Raw genomic sequence first — 24059 nt, 5'->3', positions numbered from 1 at the left:
TCTCCCATATTGGCCAAGGATATCTGTAGTTCTGTCAGTGTGGTCATTGGGTTCTCGGTTACCTCCCTGACCAATATACTTCTTGCCCTGTTGCTCAGTTTGGTCAGATGGCCAGCTCTAGGAAGAGTCTGGGTAGTTCCATATTCTTTCCATTTCCTAATGATGGAGCTCACTGTGCCCTTGGGAACCTTCAACACTCTAGAAATATTTTTTATACCCTTCCCAGATCTATGCCTTCTCAAAATTCTATCTCAGAGTTCTATGGACAGTTCATTGGACTTCATGTAGAGTTTCTGCTCTGACATGCACTGTCATCTGTGGGACCTTAGGTAGAAACACACCTTTCTATACGTCAGCCCCCCTTACCAGGGTAATGGTCCGCAGCCATGCAGTTTAAATGGCAGATGGCTCTGCACACCTGGGGAATGAGAGCCCAGTTGATTCCAACAGCACAGGCGGAAGTGGGGGAATTCCCCAACGGCCAGCAGAGTGACGGAGAAGGATGGATTACTTAGACACACTTTCTTGTGTGTACCAGCCATAGAAAGGCAATATGATGGCAAACATGCATTGCCCGAGGAGACTAGACATCATCATTCTTTCTAAATTATGTCCAATCAATTTAATTGGCCACAGGTGGATTCCAATCAAGTTGTGGAGACGTCTCAAGAATGATTGGAAATTGGATGCACCTGAGCTCAATTTGAAGTGTCACAGCAAAGGGGTTGAATACTTACTGATGCGAGACATTTCAGCTTTTTATCTTTAATTATTTTGTTAAAATTTATAAAAACAAAATTTTGCTCTGACATTATGGGTATTATGTGTAGATCAGTGACAAAAATTTAAATTCATTCCTTTTTAACTTCAGGCTGTAACAACCCAATGTGAAAAAAGGCAAGGGGTGTGAATACTTTCTGAAGGCACTGTTTTTGCATACAAATCAACAATATATTGATTTGTATACATTGTACCTCCTTCCTCTGCCTTCCTCCCTTACTCATTCATACCATTTATATGTAATAGCTGAAACACCCTCCTTCCCTTTCTTCTATGTGCATAATAAATAGATTGGCGTTTGCCCTTTAGCTTTCATTCCCTGTTTCACATCTTAAGTTTTAGCACAATTTATTTCCCACTAATCTTCCATCTCTTCTCCGTTCGTTGCCCAGGTGTCTGTCCTTGGAGAATGTCCACTCTCCAGCTCACTTGGATCTCAAGTGCAGCAGCAGTTGATGCAACTGCGCACCACACTGGCACACGAGCTCCCACCACGTGTCCTGATCCCTGCAGTCTCCCAGGCCTACGGCAGTCTTCTTGAGTCTGCCCATGAGGTAGTGGGATAATGTGAAAAATACTGGGGCATCACTTTTATTCTCGTTGATCTTTAACGCCTAATTGCAGATCTGCAATGCAATGCAAAAAACAAACTAAACACTAGAGGTTGCAGCGATTTAGTTTGCCTCCCCCCCCCTCTCCCCAAGGGGGTTTTCCTTGTTGAGATGTTATATCTGTATTAAGACAGTTATCCATGGTGTTTTCCAAGGCCGCTTCTAATAACAAAAGTAATCGATAAAAGCTCGATGCGCAGAATTTCCTCTTCCATGCTCGATTTATTTACATGGCCTGTTTAATCTCTCTTCTAGCTGAGCTTGGTCTCACTCATGTCTTTGCTTCAAGAACACATCAGCTGCCTCAGTGCTGAGGATTTGAATGCCCACCTTTCCACCCTTTCATCATTCTTCACCAAAGCCCTCAACTACCGTTCCACACATAAACAGGTAATGGATCACAGCTGACTGAAACCTGAGTAACTGGAAACAAATGACATTTTGTACAGAAATAATTTTGATTTTTTTTTTATTCCACTTGTTCATTTTGAATGATGTCAGTTCATGTTTTCTCATATTAAATATTTGCTTGAGGGCCAAAAGCAAAGTTAATATTGCTCTGCTTTACACCTGGCATTGTGTTAACAATGGTCAAAGCATCTACTCTTAACTGCCCCTTTACTCCCTATCACTACCCCTAGCCCCTCTTAGTCCCTCTAACTTAACCCTAACTAACTCCTGACCCTTTAAACCACACCAACTAATCCATCCCTCCCGCGTTCATCAATCCCCCTATCACCATATCCCGAGAGGAAACCAAAACGCACGGGGGGGGGGGGGGGGGGGGTTGGGGTTGGGGGAGGATGAGTGGGAGGGAACGTGGGTTGGGTGGGGTAGTGCATGCTTACCCTGATACTGAAAATTTGGTTTACGTGCCGCCCCGTTTGGCTGGGTTGTAGCAAGCTCATTGGCCCAGCCAGACCTCTTGCTGATATCCTCGCTGCCAGTTTGCTACACGCACTTCGTCTTCATTGATGTTGGGCATGGCCACGGCTCGTAGCTCCGCACTTAACATGGGCCGGCCGTATTTTGCTGCGCGTTTATGGCGCGAATGTGCGCTAGGAACCCAAATGGTATGGCAGGCAATCAGAGTCGTGGCTATTTATATGAAGTTATGGGGCGGTTAGTGCACTCTTGCACTTTATGTTAGCGGGGTTTTGAAGATGGGGGTACAAGGTGCGTCCATGTTCATTCCTCCCTCGTACAATGCCGCAGTTGTTGACTGTTTTGAAGGTAAATGCAGGGTTGTGGGCGTTGGTAGTGGTTATGTAGTGAAGGTCTGAATCTGTGGGATGGTGTTTAAGCAATCGAGATTGAGTGGGGGTGGTTGAGCATGGTCGTTAATAAATGTGCGAGTTGGGTTGTTGTTTCTTCTTGTGGAGGAGGGTAGTTATGGTATGGTATGGTGTTGTGGAGATGGTTGGGAGGTTAATAGCTGTTAATGGTGGTCGATGCGGCTGCCTATAGTGGTGGCGACCATTGGGAATTGGTGTGGGATTTGAACCCTGTTCTGGCGTGATATTCAAATGAGCTGCACTTCCTCCATGGTGGTTCGATGGGGACAGCATTTTGTTTTAAAGAGGAATAAATAAAGTGAGAAAATCCCTAGATAATCCGACACAACACATATTGACCCACGAAACCCACGGCACAGAAGGGAGAGTATCTAAATGTTTAATAATGAAATAACCAACGTGTAAACTGTATGTTGGGTGTCGTTGCTTTGGAGAGTGCTGGTTCGCAGAACCAAAGCAATATTTTTTGTTCTCGGTAATACTTTGATTACCTTCTGTCACCTTACATCTGCAGGATCCGTTGGAAAGAGTTGGCGAGATTGAGGGTCGTGTGATTGACAGCCTCGTCGCCTTAGTCATGAAGCTGTCAGAAATGACCTTCAGACCAATTTTCTTTAAGGTTGGTAGATCCTTTGTCCTCACAATTTTTCTTGTTTTACAGTTTTAATCATATCAATGGCCTTGCGCAAATATTCGTTCCTAGATCTCTCTGCATTTGCTTGTTTGTGCCTCTCCATATGTCTCAGTTCTGAACTAGAAGGGCACTCGGTAGAGCGCATACCACCACCAGGCTAAACAGCTTACGTTTTGTATCCCACTGATAGGCCAGATCTGGATTCGGACCTGAACCAAAATCGAATCGGCTTGTTCTCTTCACCTAACCAACTTGTCCGCAAAGTTTAGTCATAACTCGTCCATAACTTTTTCAAATATCATGTTATTTATCGCTTTTCGCCCGATCTCTCAATGGTGAAGAATCACTTAAAAATTCAATAATACTCGTATCCGAATTCATATTCAGATCTTCACCAAAATCGGATCAAATCGTGCTTGTCACACATACAACTTCTCCACCAAGTTTCGTCAAAATCCGTCCACAACGTTTTGAGATATCGTGCTATATATCAGTTTTAGCCCCATCACTCAATGGTGAAGAATCACTTTAAAAAATTCTACTAGCTGGATCCGGATCTAGATCTTCACCAAAATCGAATCAATTCTTCCTTGTCACACACCCAACCTCTCCACCAAGTTTTGTCAAAATCCGTCCACACCTTTTTGAGATATCTTGTTCACAAACAAACAGACAGACAGGCAGGGGTGAAAACATAACCTCCATCCACCTTTGGTGGCGGTGGTAATTATCCATGTCTGCGTAACTTCACGTGTTGTTCTTCATCTGATTACACCCACTTTTACAAACATTTTTTAACTTGCTGTTCCTTCCTCGTTTGCTGTTCCCTTGCTCTTCCTGTGCAGCTCTTTGACTGGGCGGCTGGTGAAGGTGCCCCACGACATCGGTTGATCACGTTCTGGCGCCTCGCGGCCTGCCTTGCCAATCGCCTCCGTGGACTTTTCTCTCTCTTCGCCGGACATCTAGTGCAGCCCGCGGCTTCCATGCTCGCTTGGCTGTGCCACACGGACACTGGTAAGGCCATGCATCTCTTGCCTGAATTTGCTTGAGACGTGCCAAAGGAATAGAATATATGTCGATGAATTACAATAAAATAGTATAAATATGCCAGGCGTCCTCAGCTGGTGTATTTATTCCCACGAATTCGCTTAAAATTTTGATTTTGAATGGTTTGTTTTCTTTCACTTTTTTTCCTACTGATAGTTATGTAGTAGTAAACAGGCATGTTTAATGGTGATTTCATATGAATGGATGGATGTAATATATGAGGGTGTGAAAATATGTTTTTGACCGAACATATATATAAACCTTTAATCACCTCTTCTTCTTCTTCTTCTTCTTTGTCTTCTTCTTCGTCTTCTTCTTCTTCTTCTTCTTCTTCACCCCCTCTTCCTCCTGCTGCTCCTGCCCTTCCTACTCCTCCTCTTCCACATCATATACAAATTGTGTATATTTGAGTCGTGACCTGTGAAATGCATACATTGGAGAGACAAGTGGAATTGGTGATTTCTTTTAAAAAATTTACACTATGCGTTTGTCAGTTTGTGCATGTGGTGTGTGGTCTGTCCGTGCACGTGTCAGCTTGTTCAATGAAATCATAAAATAATCCCGAATGCCCATTTCCAGAAGTTCCAGTATCGTGATGGTGTTCCATGTCCAGTTTCTAATTCCGTTTTGTTTCCTTGGTAGAGTACAACAGAACCAATTTTCTCTCCATTTTAGCATGTGTATTTTATCAAAGGTGTTTCAAAAGTGCTTTGGTCATAAAACAATTTCACACTGATCTGGAATCCATTGGTTGAACTTCCCCATTAACTTGGTCTTTTGTTGTCTTTTGCCTGCCAATCAGATGAGAACAATCCTTTGTCTGAATCCGAATCCTGCCTTTTGCTGGACTCGCTGCTCTCGTGTCTCCTTTCCATTTTTCTGCACGACACGCAGCACTTCATCACAAAAGAGCGTTCAGACACCCTCACGGTTTCCCTTATCGACCAGGTTTGTCCACAGGTTTATTATCCCGCACGCATGAGGTGAAAGGTGGGGTTAAGCAATTCGTTCACGTTGTCTGCCTGTCTCCAAATTGCAGTTTATGATCGAGGAACAACTTCATTTCAGTTGAACGTTATATTTTGAACGCGAACCTGCAGTTTAGCAGTACTTTGGCTCTGAATTTGTCAAATTGTATGGAATCTTGTCCCCAGCGCATATGTAGAGAGAGGAGTAAGATCAGTTTTAAGCAGTGAAGCCACTTCAATATTTGGCTATGTCCTTCCTTCTATCTGTCCGTTAAAAATTAAGAACCTTTCTAACCCACCATGTTTAATTTTGAGGAGTTCCAAAGGGTAATTCTAATGGATTCTATAGGGTAATTCGAGGGTTCTAAAGGGTAATGCTGAAGGGTTTCGTTCTTTTCTAGGCTTTGCCTATTTCATATTAAATATTGCACCTGTATCTGAAGTAAGCGGTTCAGTTTGGCATTTTTAGCTGCTCGAGTCCCGGTGCTCCCAGTTTTGTCCGGTCTCGGAGCTCAGCTGCTCGAGCCTGTACACACCTATGCATGTGGTTGTGGGTGCATCCTGCCCAGTTGCTATCCCCACAATTTTTACCTGTGACGTGTCGCATGTCTACAAGAGCTCTGCGTTGTTGGTGGTGGTGGTGGTGGTGGTGGTGGTGGTGTTGATTTTTTTGAAATGTGCACCCAGTGGTGGGACAGCGGCCCCACACATTTGCGCTTGACTCCACCCACCATGGAAATAATATTGCCACCATTTTGGCTTTCTAGTAGGCCTAAGACATTAGGCCTATATACGCCTCTGCTGATTATACCCTGCCTGGTGGGTTTGTGGTGTCTGATTTGTTCAGGTGCGGGGTGAGGGGTGGAGGTGTGCGGGGTGGGGGTGGGGGGGTGCTTAATGTGTTACGTAATATCTTCCGGGGTGTCTGGTCTCGCATTACAGGAGATGTGGGTGTCAGATTTTGTAAATAAAAATAGCATTACATAATTTTTGGATGGCCACATATTAGGGTTAACTAATCTGTGACTGTGTGACGAAACAGCTCAGTATGATATAACCGTGGTGGAAGGTGACATGGACAAGCGGTGTTGGAGTTAATTTTTTAATAGTGCGTTAAATGTGCATTTCCCAATCGGCCTGTTCCCAGATTTTTTAAGCCAATTCGCTCGTGCTTAAATGGAGGTCCTATATCCCCGAAAGACCGAGGAGGCAAAAGTTGACAGAGGTCAAGAATATATATTTTGTTTTGCAGGTTTTGTCCACAGTATGGTCATTACTGTGAAGTCCTTGAGGTCTGACATAAATCAATCAATTGGCCCAAAGTTTTTGTACGAAGGTAAAATGATAATCTTTGTGTCCCATCACACAGCTGGCAAACATGCTGGGCGGAGAGGCGATCTATCACACACGCGTCACGGATCTGCTCGTGCCTTGTATTGTACAGTTTGCCATCTCTCTTGCCGACAACTCTGCCATGAAACCTCTGCATCAGCAGATACTCTTTAAAATGCATCATACTGCGTCTCAGGTACCCTCCTTCTAATCTACCACAGACACACTTGATTATTTTATTAACCATCTTTACCTCCACCGCCGAAGGTAGATGGAGGCTATGTTTTCACCCCTGTTTGTGAACAGGATATCTAAAGTTTTGGATGAATTCGGACAAAACTTGGCGGACAGGTTGGGTGTGTGACGAGGCATAATTGATTCAATTTTAGTGAAGATTTGAATCCAGATCCGGATCAGAGAATTTTTTAAAGTGATTCATCATTCATTGATCGGGCTAAAAACGATATATAGCACGATATCTCAAAAAGTTATGGACGGATTCGGCCAAAACTTGGTGGACAGGTTGGGTGTGTGACGAAGCCGAATCGATAAGATTTTGGCGAATATCCGAATCCAGATATGAGAATTTATTATTTTTAAAGTGATTCTTCACCATTGAGTGATACGGCCAAAAACGACATATAGCATTATATTTCAAAAAAGTTATGGACTACTTTTGACAAAACTTGGTGAATGAGTTGGGATTTGAACCAAAATCTAATCGGCTTGTTCTTGTCACCGAACCAACTCATCCACCAAGTTTTGTCATAAGTCGTCCGCAACTTTTTGAAATGTTATTTATCATTTTGGCCTTATCACTCATTGTTGAAGAATCACTGAAGAATTTTAAAAACTCTCTTATCCGGATCTGGAATCGCATCTTCACCAAAATCGAATCGATTCATCTTTGTCACACACCCAACCAGTCCACCACGTTTCGTCCGAATCTGTCCACAACCCTCTCGGATATTGTGCTATATATCTGTTTTAGCCCCATCACTCAATGATGAAGAATAGGTTAAAAAAAATTTTTTTGACCGTTCTGGAAGTGAAACTTCACCAAAATTGAATCAGTTCTTTCTTGTCACACACCCATCCTGTCTGCAAAGTTTCGTCCGAATCTGTCCACAACTTTTTGAGATGTCGTGCTATATATACACAAAGAATTAAGTTAAGCACCCCCCCCGTTTTTTTACAACCTCGCACATTACAAGTTTGTTGTCGTCAAAACAGTGTAATATACCCATGATATTGCTATATTTTCTGGAGAAGTGATATTATGGTCACATAAAAACATAACAATCATGCCGTTTTCAATATTTTATTCTGAATAATTTAAGGTGAAATTTTTTGGGAATTTTAGGCATATTTTCACCTCAATTTAAGTATGGAGCTATAGGTCCATCACGGACAGTGTGGATGACGTTTATGTTTTCTAATGTACAGTCATTGTTCTGAGAAGACCTCTAGCGATCTTTGCGTCAATAACGTGTGTAGGACCCACGTGATCGGATCACTGACTCAACCCTACGTCTCATAGACCCTGTAAGCCGTCGTATGCGTTGCTGTGGCAGGTTGTTCCATTCCCGATGTAATGCACGTTCCAATTCATCCAGATTGGCTATTGGAGGGACCATCTTCGCAATTTGTCGTCCCAACATGTCCCAAACGTGCTCGAGGGGGTTCAGGTTCAGGACAGGATTAGGGGGTGCTTAACTTAATTCTTTGTGTAGGGGTGCTTAACTTAATTCTTTGTGTATATATATATATATATATATATATATATATATATGTATATATATATATGTATATATGTATATATATATATATATGTATATATATATATATATATATATATATATATATATATATATATATATATATATATATATATATATATCGTTTTTTGCCCTCTCAGTGATGAAGTATTACTTTAATATATTTTTGGATCCGGATCCTCATCTTCACCAAAATCGAATCATTTCATCTGTGTCACATACCCAGCATCTTCACCAAATTGTCTGAATCCTTCCACAACTTTCTGAAATATCCTGTTCACAGACAGGGTGAAAGCATATAACCTCCATCCACCTTCGGTGAAGGTAATAAATAAATAAAAAGTAACTTTCATATTTTATCTCTGCCTTTACTTTTCTGTACTTTCTATTACCCGATAGTGGTTTGGCATTACCTGGGTGTACATATTTCATAAGAGTTCATATTTAACTTCCATTTACCTGTGACTTTACCATGCTCACTATGTTTGCCACATCCTGGTGCAGGTGCGGTTTGCTGCACTTATACAGCTTTTAGAATTGGCCTCACGACTTCGTGAAGATTACATGCCTCTGCTGCCTGAAGCTGTCCCATACCTGGCTGAGCTTATGGAAGGTTTGTATTGCCGAGATACTCTCGCACACTTCAAAATCAGAAATGTTCATCGACATGACATCCTCAATACTCTGTCTGATCAGGGCTTTTAGGAACAATCTTCCAAATTATTTTTCTGCGGTTGTTGAATCTCCAAATCCCACCCACCCCTCCCTCCTGCTGTCCTTCACACACACTTCCAGTTCAAGAGTGTTTAGCCCAGTACTCTCCTCAATGAAGACCACCATGTGGTTAAATTATCGGACCTAAACCCTTCAGCGCCGTGCATAGTCTCTCGTTTGTAGTGCCTTTGTATGTTGTCCTAACCAGGTCATTCGAATCGCAGCGATCAAGTTAATCGTACACACCGGGACACGTGACTCAATTTGAAACCACGTTTTTCTTCATTTTCCATTTCAAGTCTGCATGTTTTTCCTTCCACAAGACATTAATTTGATTTACTCTCCCAGATGAGACTGGCAAGGAAGTTTTCAGCTGATTACTTCATATACAGCTCTTTCTACAACCATTTAAATTTCAATATACTTGTATGTACAATGTACATGGGCCCCAACATCATCAAAGCTCATGGAAGAGCTAGAACAGAATGGATTAGGATATAGGAAAGGAAATTGAGGGTAGAAACACCAACAGCAGGGTTGAGGGACAAAAGCGAGGGAGACATGGACAAATGAAGGGGAAGGAGAGAGTTGATGGGTGTTGAACAGATGATCACCTGTCTTTAAGCCCAGCAGGAAAGAATGCAAAACCAGAAGAAGGCCATAAAAGACAGAAACCACCAACCAGTCTGCAATGGGAAAGTGATAGACCCATCAACTCGGTTAGGTAAATCTCATCATGTCTGATATTGAGGGCTTCCATCCATTGTTGGGTGAGTAGAAGCAGCATGTTTAAGGTGGAGTGGTCAGGGCTGAATCGAAATTGGTGACATGAGATGAGGTTGTTGGCAAAAAGGAGGGTTTTCATATTAACTGTGGTGGTGGATTGCAATTAAGCCGATAGATCTGTAGTCAATTGGATCCGTTTTTGCACATTTTAATGTAATGCAGTGTTGTTGGCTGATTTCCAAACAGATGAAAGATAACAGAGTGAAAAGGGCAGAGACACAGAGAGAGAGAGTATTTTGGATGTGTGAGCTGATGCCGTCGGATGCAGTTGCAGAATCAGTCGAGGACTGAAAGAAACTTCAGCACCATCTCAGTTGCAAAAGACAGAGTCCAGGAGCAGTTGGGATTCGACTTATTGAGGTGGATACAGAGAGCGAAGGGTTGTGGACACAATATTGACCTTTTAGATTGAGGACATTTGTTTCAAATATTTCATGATCTTCGGATCTTCGAGATAAAATAAACCAAACGTCGGCAATTATAATTTTGTTTTGAAGCTCACCTTTTTCATATTGCGCATTCATTCCTGTTGCCAGAGCACTGCTCAGTGTCTGAAATGTTTGCAGATGACAGTGAGGAAGTGGAACAACAGTGCCAGAAAGTTGTCCGACAGCTGGAGATCATCCTTGGAGAGCCACTGCAGAGCTACTTCTAAAAGTTCGACTGGAGGGATTGGACATCATCACCCGTGCCATGCTCCCTTCAAAGTTACATACTGTTTATCTATACAATATCCATAAAGACAGATTCCGTTACACAACCAACATGTTTTCAAGCACGTCCTTGCCCACGATGGATATGATAGATAGCGATTTGTAAAAGTAAAATACTGCAATCTTTTATTGAAACCCTTTAGATTATGGAGCTGCTTGTACGTCGATAACCAAAAGTATTGAATCAAACAAGCAGTACATTTACAAGTCCATTTAATGGTGGTTAAGGAAGGGAGTAATTGCTACTCCATCTGAAAAACACAAACTATTGCACATACATCCACTTGAGCCGTTATCATTTCACCATGCATAGAAAGGTTCACAATGCTCATTAGACAGGAATGAGCCATCTTGCATTTCGGAACACGCTTGCAGCCAATGATGAAAATGCAACCAAATTCGGTTTTGTTGAACCTTTGAACACGGTAATTATAAAAGTTACAGTACTCCGCAGTCAGTTTCAAAAAGCTGAAAAGTATTCACAAAGTGTATTAAAAAAAATCTGTTTTAAATTACTTCCCCAAGTTTTAAAACTTTAGAAATAGAAAAGCAATACGGTATTTATAATTGAGGCTTGGCTTGATGTCGACCCATGTAACATTCAGATAAGGCCTCGTCACAAAGTACCCGGATGCAGATTGATATATCGTGCTATCGTTTGTTTCCAATGACCAACAGTTTCTTTACTTCAAACAATTTATCCAAATTATCCCACACAATAACATGTACACTCAATAATACAAGGGCCATGGATCAGCAGACCTGGCCTTGAAAATGAACCCTTCAAAATGGCCGACTAAACTTCAACTATTCCAACAATATCTACTTTATTTTCTGTACCACTGCTTCCATCACCTAGACAAGTTAATCTTTGGCGAAACTACTGCATTTGAACCAAGGGTGTTCATGGTGCGTTGGTTGCAAAGTAGTCGAGTCTACGCTTGTGAATAGCCCATTGGTGGAAATGTACGAATGGTTGTTGGCCACAACTTTGGCAGTTCTGGAACAGACCTTTCATGGAGATACAATTTCAGATTTTTTCCGTATCTTCGACTTCTGCAAAAGAAATATGAACACAAGTGATGATAGACAAATATTTTACAATCATAAACATGGCAGGTTAGATAGAATTTAAAGTAGGGGTTTATGACTTCATGATGAGCAAGATACTTCAAAATATTTCATCTGAAAATCCAAAGCTGTGTTCCATGATGCTTTCTGCTTTGTCAGTCTATCATATATAAACTCTCTGAGCAAGGATGAACTTGGATCAGAAAATCGAATTTAAAATCCATGCACTGGAACTTACACGGGATCAGTCAAAAGAAATCTGTCTTCGACCATTATGTCATTCCTCGATCTTTTCAAATTCCTTATAATTGCTGTAATGTTTAGATTTGTTCCCGAACCAATTTTTGTTTATTGCATAACCAAATTTACCATAATGGTGTTTCAGATGCAGAATATGTCATGGGTAAAAAAAATGTAACAAACTTTCTTTTGAAGTCTGTCAAAGATGCAATCAATGAGGTTTAATCAAAGGCGAAATCAATCCATTATTATATTAAATGTTTTTGAGTATCACAAGAGGTTTATTTAATCAGGTTTTTGTCATTTCACTCTTTGCAATATGTGACTTTCAAAATGATGTAATCCTGCCCAGAATGCTTGACGTGCACGTGTAAAATCCCCAGGAAACAGTGGTATTCAGGGTACCAAAGTACATCGTGTGCGAGATAAGGATTGCTTTGTAAAATGCTTCATCGAGCTTCCTAAAGAAGCCGAAAATATTTGGAAAACTACCTCAGAGAAAGAGCTGTGCCGATTGATGAAAGATTTGGAGAACTTTTTCAGCTCGCCAAAAGGACAGATGCTCGTACTGCAAACTCCCAACCATGTAGGCCGATGCAGGGCCCGATCGGCCGGGTGTGTGCTGCACAAACCCCCAATGGATCGCGACTAGTGAATGGACTGAACCTTATGAGTGTTCCTGTGAACATGGCACTGCACCAAACTCTTCAGTGAAGGACATCTTTGACATGAAAATGCACAAAGCTTGTGCAAGCTATATTTATGTGGCAGCTGGATTTATCAGGGAGGTTTCCCTGGGGAAGACTAGGAGGGCTGTTATAAATATATTGTTTGTTTGGTTCCGGGGCCATGATAACTTATACGAGATTTTTCCATCTATTTCTAAAAGCAGACGTGTTTGTGCGTGTGCACGTTTTATAGAAAGACTATGGCCACGCGCTTGAAAACATGAAATTATAGGAACTCAACATCCGTCTCATCCACGGATATTCTTTGTATCTCCTATATTTTTGCGAGTATGATTTGCATCCAAGAATGCAACACTTATGGTTAAGCATTTTGAAATCTCAACTTTATCGTTTAAATGATGAAAATTATGTTGCAGAGCAAGGTAAGATTGAAATAAATTGTCAAGTCCACAGCCGATGAAAACCAGCTTGGACAGATAGCCGAACGTTGCTTCAACTCCGTGGCGTATTTCAAAACTTGGCGCGATTACCTTTGGCGTGCACGGGAAAGGCCCGAAACCTTATCTGATCGGATGGCCGCCATGGGGATTTTATTACTCGACCCACAAACAAATATGGGACAATCAAAATCCACAATACAAGAATGAAATGCAAAAGTAAAGGATTTAATGAAAATAATTATGAAGCAATTAAAATGGATGCGAGGTAAAAACTATTTCCTAATTTGAGACGTCTCCACTCGGACTCGTATACAAACAAGGGGAAAACGAAAGTAAAAATGACGTTTCTGCCAGCCAGCACTTAACTCTGGTCTCAACGAAGGGGCTTGGCGTTTGTCGCCTCCGAACCACTGCGCAGGAAGCGCACAAACTGGCGCGGAGGCGCACTCCTCGATGTGAGGTACTTCTCGTGATGGCGACTGCCCCAAATCTCTCTTGCTCAGTCTATTTCCAAGAGCGCACACGAGTCGCGTGACCCCCTGCCACGAAGTCCAACACAGAGCCAAAAAATGCGCCCTCTTGCCACGTAGCCCAGGACCGAGAGCGCGAGGGGGTAGGGTACATCCTCCTTTGTCCCTCGCTTACGTCACTCCCTGGCCAATCCTGACGTCCCATTGCATCATCCCATGGCTCCTGAACCAGTCACGAAGCTCGGGGCGTGGTTTATCCTTTACAAGTCCTTGGAGGCAGAGTTTAGCTGTCCTTCGGGAATGTTTGGATGACATCTGCGGTCGTGGGGCGGGGTTTACTTGCCCGATCGTAGTGCCCGGTTATACTGTTAGCATGACGGTGCGATGGCCGTTGTTGTAATTGTTGTTGTAATGGCGGCCCTTTTTGATGAAATAAAACATAAGGGACAAATCACAGGGGCAATTACACACTGGGGATTATCCTTAAGCCCTCTTTAATTAGCATAGCTACACCCCTCGTATGGAGACACATATACGATCTTATTCTATACAGATTCCCTATTTAGTTACATCGAGGTTGGGATTGTTCTTTGCATCACGGTCCATGCTAATTTACACAATCCTGACTTCACCAAGGTATTTCATTACCTACCCCCACAAACGTAACAATATTTTCAGAGTGAATTTTAACATAAATGTGAGCAAGGGGTGATAAGGAACACCAGATAGTTCTAAAGTTTCAAAATAAAGGGATGGACATAGAAGGGAAGACAGGAATGCTTGAAGAAATGCACAAAAGAAAACGAGATAAATGTTTTTACCACTTTTTAAACATTAGAACGAGATGACAGTAGGCGGTTAGACTGCTTTGGCCAAACCATCTGGGGATACTTGCTAAACATCAAGTGGCACGACCGTGTTACAAACGAGAGTCTAATAGAGATGATCGGTGTATGGCAATGAGAAGCAATGTGATGGAGCGCAAGGCAGGCATGGCTGGGCCATGTGATTCGGCATGGTGGATTGGCAGCAGCTACCGTGGATGGTTTTCCGGAGGGATGTGGTCGTTCGGTAGGCCGACCAAAGATGCGTTGTGTTGACAACATCCGAGACTGGTCAAGGTCCAATATCACTGAACTTAAAGCGGAAGCTCTGGAAAAACTGGTTGTGTCGAAAGCAGGTGTTGTGGTTCAGGTGTTGTATAATTTGAGGAGGTGACCGTGTGCTTATGCCTATGTTGAATGATGATGATTTTGAGGGATGACAAGTAGCAAAAGCCCCCTCCAATAATTGTGAATTTTGTTCAAATGAAGTGAGAAATATCACCTTCAGGTAAAATTTAAATACCACTTCAACTCAACCAGGCAAAATAAAATAAAAAGTTTCGGTTTCATTGTTGCCATTTATGATTCCAAAACCAAAGCCCAACACCAATATCCCCTGCTCTTCCTCAAACAAAACTAGGTGTCGATACTGGTCTCACCCTGCCGGCTTCCGGCTACAACCGTGACCCCGTTGGACAATGTCAGATTGCACACGAAAGATAAAGACAAATTTTAACGATCGTTCAGAGGGGTGGCCTTTGCAGCAGTCTGTCAGAAGCCAGCCAAGGGAGAAGAGAATCTTTGTACATTTTGGTTCACACGTGAACCATGTGTCTTGGTCTCAGAGGTAACCAAAATAAATAATTATAGAAATGTTGGTGTTGTGATGACATCAAACTGTTTCCGGAGAGGAGAGGTTCCGTGGTGGCGAGCGGGGAAAATATATCGATAGATTTGTCGATGGTTGTGTGCAATACCACCTCTGGAAGGAACTCCCTCACTCTCTTCAATCCCATTTCTCCCTCCAGGTCTTTAAAACAGCTGTTCACCACCATCTGCCACGATCTTTCCTGGGAAAACCACATTTCAAATCTGGCCTCCAAAGCCAGTCGCAGACTGGGCATCCTCCGTCGTGCGAAGTCCTTCCTTGGCACACCTGAGCTCACCACATACAAGGCTTTCATCCGCAGCTCAATGGAATACTGCTCTCCGCTCTGGGCTGGTGCTCCTGCCTCACACCTAGCTCGTCTTCACGCTGTTGAAACCAAAGCGTTCAGAATCATTGGAATCTCCCGCGATGAAGCTAACTCCAAGGGCCTTTCACTCACTCACCGCAGGCAGGTTGGTGGTCTTTCCATCTTCTACCGACTCCTCTCTGGCCTTGCCCCCAGGCTCTCTCTGGGCTCTGTCCCCCAAATATTCCTACAGGTCGCACACGATCTGCCTGCAACCCACCTATGGTTAAACTGCCAAAATCAAGACTCTCTGCTCACCTTCACTCCTTCATTCCTCTTTTCTCCTGCCTCTGGAACAAACTCCCTCACTCTCTTCAATCCCACTCCACCCTCCAGGTCTTTAAAACAGCTGTCCACCACCATCTTTTATCTTCCCCCATCCAAAACCTTGATCTTTTCTTCCCCCGCTAATTTCACCCCAAATCCACTTTTTAGAAATACGAACTTCTGTCCTGGTAGTCCTTTGTGTCCTTGTGCTTGAGAATTCTCCCGCCCCCACCCCCCCCCCCCTTCCCACGCCTTCTTCCCCCAAGCCGTCTCCCTCCCACACATCTCCCTGCTCTCAAATGTTGTGTTTGTGTGCTTCCCCTTCTCTCCCCATCTTGTCTTCCGCTCCCTCTTTTCATATATTTTGTTTGTCTGGTTGATTTGTTTGTGAAATAAATGTTAGCTCTTTGAAGAGCCTCGATTCTGTATACAAAAAAAAAAGAAAAAAAAAAGGATCTCCGTACAGATGACAAGGGAAAGCGTGTAGAATTTAGTGATGCGATGTTACAGAACATGGAAGACGACAGCTTCTTCCCGCATTTGATTTTTAGTGATGAAGCAACGTTTCATCTAAACGGTAAAGTTAACCGTCACAATGTGCGCATATGGGGACTAGAGAATCCACACGAAACTGTGGAGCATGAGCGTGATTCCCCGAAAGTGAACGTGTTTTGTGCCGTTTCTCAAATAAAGGTTTATGGCCCTTTCTTTTTCGAGGGAAAAACAGTTACGGGGCAAACCTATCTCGAAATGCTGCAGAACTGGCTCTTTCCACAACTTAATGAAGATTCCGATGACTTCATTTTTCAGCAAGACGGAGCACCGCCACATTGGCACCTGCAGGTTCGACGTTTTCTAAATGACACACTGCCTCAACGCTGGATAGGTCGCATGGGACCCCAAGACTTGGCGCTACACTCTTGGCCCCCAAGATCCCCAGGCATTACTCCCTGTGACTTTTTCTTGTGGGGATACGTCAAAGACCGTGTTTTTGTGCCACCATTAGCGACTAATCTGGATGACCTCAAAAACAGAATCACGGCAGCGGTGACTTCAGTGAAAGAAGTCACTGAGAGACGTTTGGGACGAATTCAACTATCGTCTCGATGTTGTCCTTGCAGCAGGTGGAGGGCACATAGAGCATTTATAAAATGGTTAGTAAAACTTGATAACTCATTAAACCATTTGTAACTTTTTGTGTAATTGTAACATGTTCCCATCGTGAAATATACTGCTTTGAAATTGGGTCCATCTTTTTGAAACACCCTGTATTTCATCTGAAAATCCAAAGCTGTGTTCCATGATGCTTTCTGCTTTGTCAGTCTATCATATATGAACTCTCTGAGCAAGGATGAACTTGGATCAGAAAATCGAATTTAAAATCCATGCACTGGAACTTACATGGGATCAGTCAAAAGAAATCTGTCTTCGACCATTTTGTCATTCCTCGATCTTTTCAAATTCCTTATAATTGGTGTAATATTTAGATTTGTTCTTGAACCAATTTTTGTTTATTGCATAACCAAATTTACCATAATGGTGTTTCAGATGCAGAATATGTCATTGGTAAAAAAAATGTAACAAACTTTCTTTTGAAGTCTGTCAAAGATGCAATCAATGAGGTTTAATCAAAGGCGAAATCAATCCATTATTATATTAAATGTTTTTGAATATCACAAGAGGTTTATTTAATCAAGTTTTTGTCATTTCACTCTTTACAATATGCGACTTTCAAAATGACGTAATCCTGCCCAGAATGCTTGACGTGCATGTATAAAAACCCCAGGAAACAGCGGTATTCAGGGTACTAAAGTACATCGTGTGTGCGAGATAAGGATTGCTACATAAAATGCTTCATCGAGCTTCCTAAAGAAGCCGAAAATATTTGGAAAACTGGCGGTGTAGGAAACCACTTTTCGCACTTGTGTTAATGTTGAAAACCCACTTTTTGCACTTGTGTTGGTGTAGGAAACCACTTTTCGCACTTGTGTTTGTGTTGAAAACCCACTTTTCGCACTTGTGTTGGTGTAGCAAACCACTTCTCGCACTTGTATGAGTGTGGCAAAACTACTTTTCGCACTTGTGTTGGTGTAGGAAACCACTTTTCGCACTTGTATTAGTGTGGAAAAACCACTTTTCGCACTTGTGTTAGTGTTGTAAAACCACTTTTCGCACTTGTATTAGTGTGGAAAAAACCACTTTTTACACTTGTGTTGGGGTTGAAAAATCACTTTTCGCACTTGTGTTGGTGTAGGAAACCACTTTTCGCACTTGTGTTAGTTTTGAAAACCCACTTTTCGCACTTGTGTAGGTGAAGGAAACTACTTTTCGCACTTGTATTAGTGTGGAAAAAACACTTTTCGCACTTGTGTTAGTGTTGAAAATCCACTTTTCGCACTCGTGTTGGTGGAGAAAACCACTTTTCGCACTTGTATTAGTGTGGAAAACCCACTTTTCGCACTTGTGTTTGTGTAGGAAACCACTTTTCGCACTTGTGTTTGTGTTGAAAACCCACTTTTCGCACTTGTGTTGGTGTAGCAAACCACTTCTCACACTTGTATTTGTGTGGCAAAACCACTTTTCGCACTTGTGTTGGTGTAGGAAACCACTTTTCGCACTTGTATTAGTGTGGAAAAATACTTTTCGCACTTGTGTTGGTGTAGGAAACCACTTTTCGCACTTGTGTTTGTGTTGAAAAAGCACTTTTCGCACTTGTGTTGGTGTAGGAAACCACTTTTCGCACTTGTGTTAGTGTTGAATAAACACTTTTCGCACTTGTGTTGTTGAAGGAAACCACTTCGCACTTGTGTTAGTGTTGAAAACCCACTTTTCGCACTTGTGTTGGTGTAGCAAACCACTTCTCGCACTTGTATTATGTGGCAAAACCACCTTTCGCACTGGTGTTGGTGTAGGAAACCACTTTTGCACTTGTATTAGTGTGGCAAAACCACTTTTCGCACTTGTGTTAGTGTTGAAAAACCACTTTTCGCACATGTGTTGGTGCAGGAAACCACTTTTGCACTTGTATTAGTGTGGAAAAACCACTTCGCACTTCTGTTAGCGTTGAAAAACCACTTTTCGCACTTGTGTTAGTGTTGAAAAACCACATTTCGCACTTGTGTTGGTGCAGGAAACCACTTTTGCACTTGTATTAGTGTGGAAAAAACTCTTTTTGCACTTGTGATAGTGTTGAAAAACCACTTTTCGCACTTGTGTTAGTGTTGAAAAACCACTTTTCGCACTTGTGTTTGTGCAGGAAACCACTTTTGCACTTGTATTAGTGTGGCAAAACCACTTTTCGCACTTGTGCCCGTGTTGAAAAACCACTTTTCGCACTTGTGTTAGTGTTGAAAAACCACTTTTCGCACTTGTGTTGGTGCAGGAAACCACTTTTGCAATTGTATTAGTGTGGAAAAAACTCTTTTTGCACTTGTGATAGTGTTGAAAAACCACTTTTCGCACTTGTGTTAGTGTTGAAAAACCACTTTTCGCACTTGTGTTGGTGCAGGAAACCACTTTTGCACTTGTATTAGTGTGGAAAAACCACTTTTCGCACTTGTGTTAGTGTTGAAAAACCACTTTTCGCACTTGTGTTAGTGTTGAAAAACCACTTTTCGCACTTGTGTTGGTGTGGGAAACCACTTTTGCACTTGTATTAGTGTGGAAAAAACACTTTTCGCACTTGTGTTAGTGTTGAAAAACCACTTTTCGCACTTGTGTTAGTGTTGAAAAACCACTTTTCGCACTTCTGTTGGTGCAGGAAACCACTTTTGCACTTGTATTAGTGTGGAAAAAACACTTTTTGCACTTGTGTTAGTGTTGAAAAACCACTTTTCGCACTTGTGTTAGTGTTGAAAAATCACTTTTCGCACTTGTGTTGGTGCAGGAAACCACTTTTGCACTTGTATTAGTGTGAAAAAAACACTTTTTGCACTTGTGATAGTGTTGAAAAACCACTTTTCGCAGTTGTGTTGGTGCAGGAAACCACTTTTGCACTTGTATTAGTGTGGAAAAACCACTTTTCGCACTTGTGTTAGTGTTGAAAAACCACTTTTCGCACTTGTGTTGGTGTTGAAAAACCACTTTTCGCGCTCGTGTTGGTGGAGAAAACCACTTTTCGCACTTGTATTAGTGTGGAAAAACCACTTTTCGCACTTGTGTTGGTGTAGGAAACCACATTTCGCTCTTGTGTTAGTGTTGAAAACCCACTTTTCGCACTTGTGTTTGTGTAGGAAACCACTTTTCGCACTTGTGTTTGTGTTGAAAACCCACTTTTCGCACTTGTGTTGGTGTAGCAAACCACTTCTCACACTTGTATTTGTGTGGCAAAACCACTTTTCGCACTTGTGTTGGTGTAGGAAACCACTTTTCGCACTTGTGTTGGTGCAGGAAACCACTTTTGCACTTGTATTAGTGTGGATAAACCACTTTTCGCACTTGTGATAGTGTTGAAAAACCACTTTTGCACTTGTATTAGTGTGGCAAAACCACTTTTCGCACTTGTGTTAGTGTTGAAAAACCACTTTTCGCACTTGTGTTGGTGCAGGAAACCACTTTTGCACTTGTACTAGTGTGGAAAAAACACTTTTTGCACTTGTGATAGTGTTGAAAAACCACTTTTCGCACTTGTGTTAGTGTTGAAAAACCACTTTTCGCACATGTGTTGGTGCAGGAAACCACTTTTGCACTTGTATTAGTGTGGAAAAACCACTTTTCGCACTTCTGTTAGTGTTGAAAAACCACTTTTCGCCCTTGTGTTAGTGTTGAAAAACCACTTTTCGCACTTGTGTTGGTGCAGGAAACCACTTTTGCACTTGTACTAGTGTGGAAAAAACACTTTTTGCACTTGTGATAGTGTTGAAAAACCACTTTTCGCACTTGTGTTAGTGTTGAAAAACCACTTTTCGCACATGTGTTGGTGCAGGAAACCACTTTTGCACTTGTATTAGTGTGGAAAAACCACTTTTCGCACTTCTGTTAGTGTTGAAAAACCACTTTTCGCCCTTGTGTTAGTGTTGAAAAACCACATTTCGCACTTGTGTTGGTGCAGGAAACCACTTTTGCACTTGTATTAGTGTGGAAAAAACTCTTTTTGCACTTGTGATAGTGTTGAAAAACCACTTTTCGCACTTGTGTTAGTGTTGAAAAACCACTTTTCGCACTTGTGTTAGTGTTGAAAAACCACTTTTTGCACTTGTGTTGGTTCAGTAAACCACTTTTGCACTTGTATTAGTGTGGAAAAACCATTTTTCGCACTTGTGTCCGTGTTGAAAAACCACTTTTCGCACTTGTGTTAGTGTTGAAAAACCACTTTTCGCACTTGTGTTGGTGCAGGAAACCACTTTTGCAATTGTATTAGTGTGGAAAAAACTCTTTTTGCACTTGTGATAGTGTTGAAAAACCACTTTTCGCACTTGTGTTAGTGTTGAAAAACCACTTTTCGCACTTGTGTTGGTGCAGGAAACCACTTTTGCACTTGTATTAGTGTGGAAAAAACTCTTTTCGCACTTGTGTTAGTGTTGAAAAACCACTTTTCGCACTTGTGTTAGTGTTGAAAAACCACTTTTCGCACTTGTGTTGGTTCAGTAAACCACTTTTGCACTTGTATTAGTGTGGAAAAACCACTTTTCGCACTTGTGTTAGTATTGAAAAACCACTTTTCGCACTTGTGTTAGTGTTGAAAAACCACTTTTCGCACTTGTGTTGGTGCAGGAAACCACTTTTGCACTTGTATTAGTGTGGAAAAAACACTTTTTGCACTTGTGTTGGTGCAGGAAACCACTTTTGCACTTGTATTAGTGTGAAAAAAACACTTTTTGCACTTGTGATAGTGTTGAAAAACCACTTTTCGCAGTTGTGTTGGTGCAGGAAACCACTTTTGCACTTTTATTAGTGTGGAAAAACCACTTTTCGCACTTGTGTTAGTGTTGAAAAACCACTTTTCGCACTTGTGTTGGTGTTGAAAAACCACTTTTCGCACTTGTGTTGGTGCAGGAAACCACTTTTGCACTTGTATTAGTGTGGAAAAAACACTTTTTGCACTTGTGATAGTGTTGAAAAACCACTTTTCGCACCTGTGTTAGTGTTAAAAAACCACTTTTCGCACTTGTGTTGGTGCAGGAAACCACTTTTGCACTTGTATTAGTGTGGAAAAACCACTTTTCGCACTTGTGTTAGTGTTGAAAAACCACTTTTCGCACTTATGTTAGTGTTGAAAAACCACTTTTCGCACTTGTGTTGGTGCAGGAAACCACTTTTGCACTTGTATTAGTGTGGAAAAAACACTTTTTGCACTTGTGTTAGTGTTGAAAAACCACTTTTCGCACTTGTGTTTGTGTAGGAAACCACTTTTCGCACTTGTATTATGTGGCAAAACCACCTTTCGCACTGGTGTTGGTGTAGGAAACCACTTTTGCACTTGTATTAGTGTGGCAAAACCACTTTTCGCACTTGTGTTAGTGTTGAAAAACCACTTTTCGCACATGTGTTGGTGCAGGAAACCACTTTTGCACTTGTATTAGTGTGGAAAAACCACTTCGCACTTCTGTTAGCGTTGAAAAACCACATTTCGCACTTGTGTTGGTGCAGGAAACCACTTTTGCACTTGTATTAGTGTGGAAAAAACTCTTTTTGCACTTGTGATAGTGTTGAAAAACCACTTTTCGCACTTGTGTTAGTGTTGAAAAACCACTTTTCGCACTTGTGTTTGTGCAGGAAACCACTTTTGCACTTGTATTAGTGTGGCAAAACCACTTTTCGCACTTGTGTCCGTGTTGAAAAACCACTTTTCGCACTTGTGTTAGTGTTGAAAAACCACTTTTCGCACTTGTGTTGGTGCAGGAAACCACTTTTGCAATTGTATTAGTGTGGAAAAAACTCTTTTTGCACTTGTGATAGTGTTGAAAAACCACTTTTCGCACTTGTGTTAGTGTTGAAAAACCACTTTTCGCACTTGTGTTGGTGCAGGAAACCACTTTTGCACTTGTATTAGTGTGGAAAAACCACTTTTCGCACTTGTGTTAGTGTTGAAAAACCACTTTTCGCACTTGTGTTGGTGTGGGAATCCACTTTTGCACTTGTATTAGTGTGGAAAAAACACTTTTCGCACTTGTGTTAGTGTTGAAAAACCACTTTTCGCACTTGTGTTAGTGTTGAAAAACCACTTTTCGCACTTGTGTTGGTTCAGTAAACCACTTTTGCACTTGTATTAGTGTGGAAAAACCACTTTTCGCACTTGTGTTAGTGTTGAAAAACCACTTTTCGCACTTGTGTTAGTGTTGAAAAACCACTTTTCGCACTTGTGTTGGTGCAGGAAACCACTTTTGCACTTGTATTAGTGTGGAAAAAACACTTTTTGCACTTGTGTTAGTGTTGAAAAACCACTTTTCGCACTTGTGTTAGTGTTGAAAAATCACTTTTCGCACTTGTGTTGGTGCAGGAAACCACTTTTGCACTTGTATTAGTGTGAAAAAAACACTTTTTGCACTTGTGATAGTGTTGAAAAACCACTTTTCGCAGTTGTGTTGGTGCAGGAAACCACTTTTGCACTTGTATTAGTGTGGAAAAACCACTTTTCGCACTTGTGTTAGTGTTGAAAAACCACTTTTCGCACTTGTGTTGGTGTTGAAAAACCACTTTTCGCACTTGTGTTGGTGCAGGAAACCACTTTTGCACTTGTATTAGTGTGGAAAAAACACTTTTTGCACTTGTGATAGTGTTGAAAAACCACTTTTCGCACCTGTGTTAGTGTTAAAAAACCACTTTTCGCACTTGTGTTGGTGCAGGAAACCACTTTTGCACTTGTATTAGTGTGGAAAAACCACTTTTCGCACTTGTGTTAGTGTTGAAAAACCACTTTTCGCACTTATGTTAGTGTTGAAAAACCACTTTTCGCACTTGTGTTGGTGCAGGAAACCACTTTTGCACTTGTATTAGTGTGGAAAAAACACTTTTTGCACTTGTGTTAGTGTTGAAAAACCACTTTTCGCACTTGTATTAGTGTTGAAAAACCACTTTTCACACTTGTTAGTGTTGAAAAACCACTTTTCGCACTTGTGTTGGTGCAGGAAACCACTTTTTCACTTGTATTAGTGTGGAAAAAACACTTTTTGCACTTGTGATAGTGTTGAAAAACCACTTTTCGCACTTGTGTTAGTGTTGAAAAA

At 41.7% G+C, this 24059-nt stretch overlaps 1 protein-coding gene across 1 annotated transcript; it reads left to right on the top strand.

Moving 5' to 3' along the window:
- Window positions 1-1172: 1172 nt before the first annotated feature.
- Window positions 1173-12245, top strand: LOC137417266 (HEAT repeat-containing protein 1-like; the record flags this gene model as incomplete). The annotated part of the gene is given in 8 exon segments (XM_068103105.2): window positions 1173-1334; window positions 1647-1781; window positions 3201-3305; window positions 4166-4334; window positions 5170-5315; window positions 6705-6863; window positions 8950-9058; window positions 10512-12245. Coding segments are annotated over 8 exon segments (1074 nt in total), but the record flags the coding sequence as incomplete, so codon positions are not given.
- Window positions 12246-24059: the final 11814 nt, after the last annotated feature.

The sequence above is a fragment of the Myxine glutinosa genome, unplaced genomic scaffold (assembly GCF_964187855.1).
Source record: "Myxine glutinosa unplaced genomic scaffold, kmMyxGlut1.1 SCAFFOLD_3746, whole genome shotgun sequence".
Taxonomy (NCBI): Eukaryota; Metazoa; Chordata; class Myxini; order Myxiniformes; family Myxinidae; genus Myxine; species Myxine glutinosa.
This window is presented reverse-complemented; position numbering and strand designations above follow the sequence as displayed.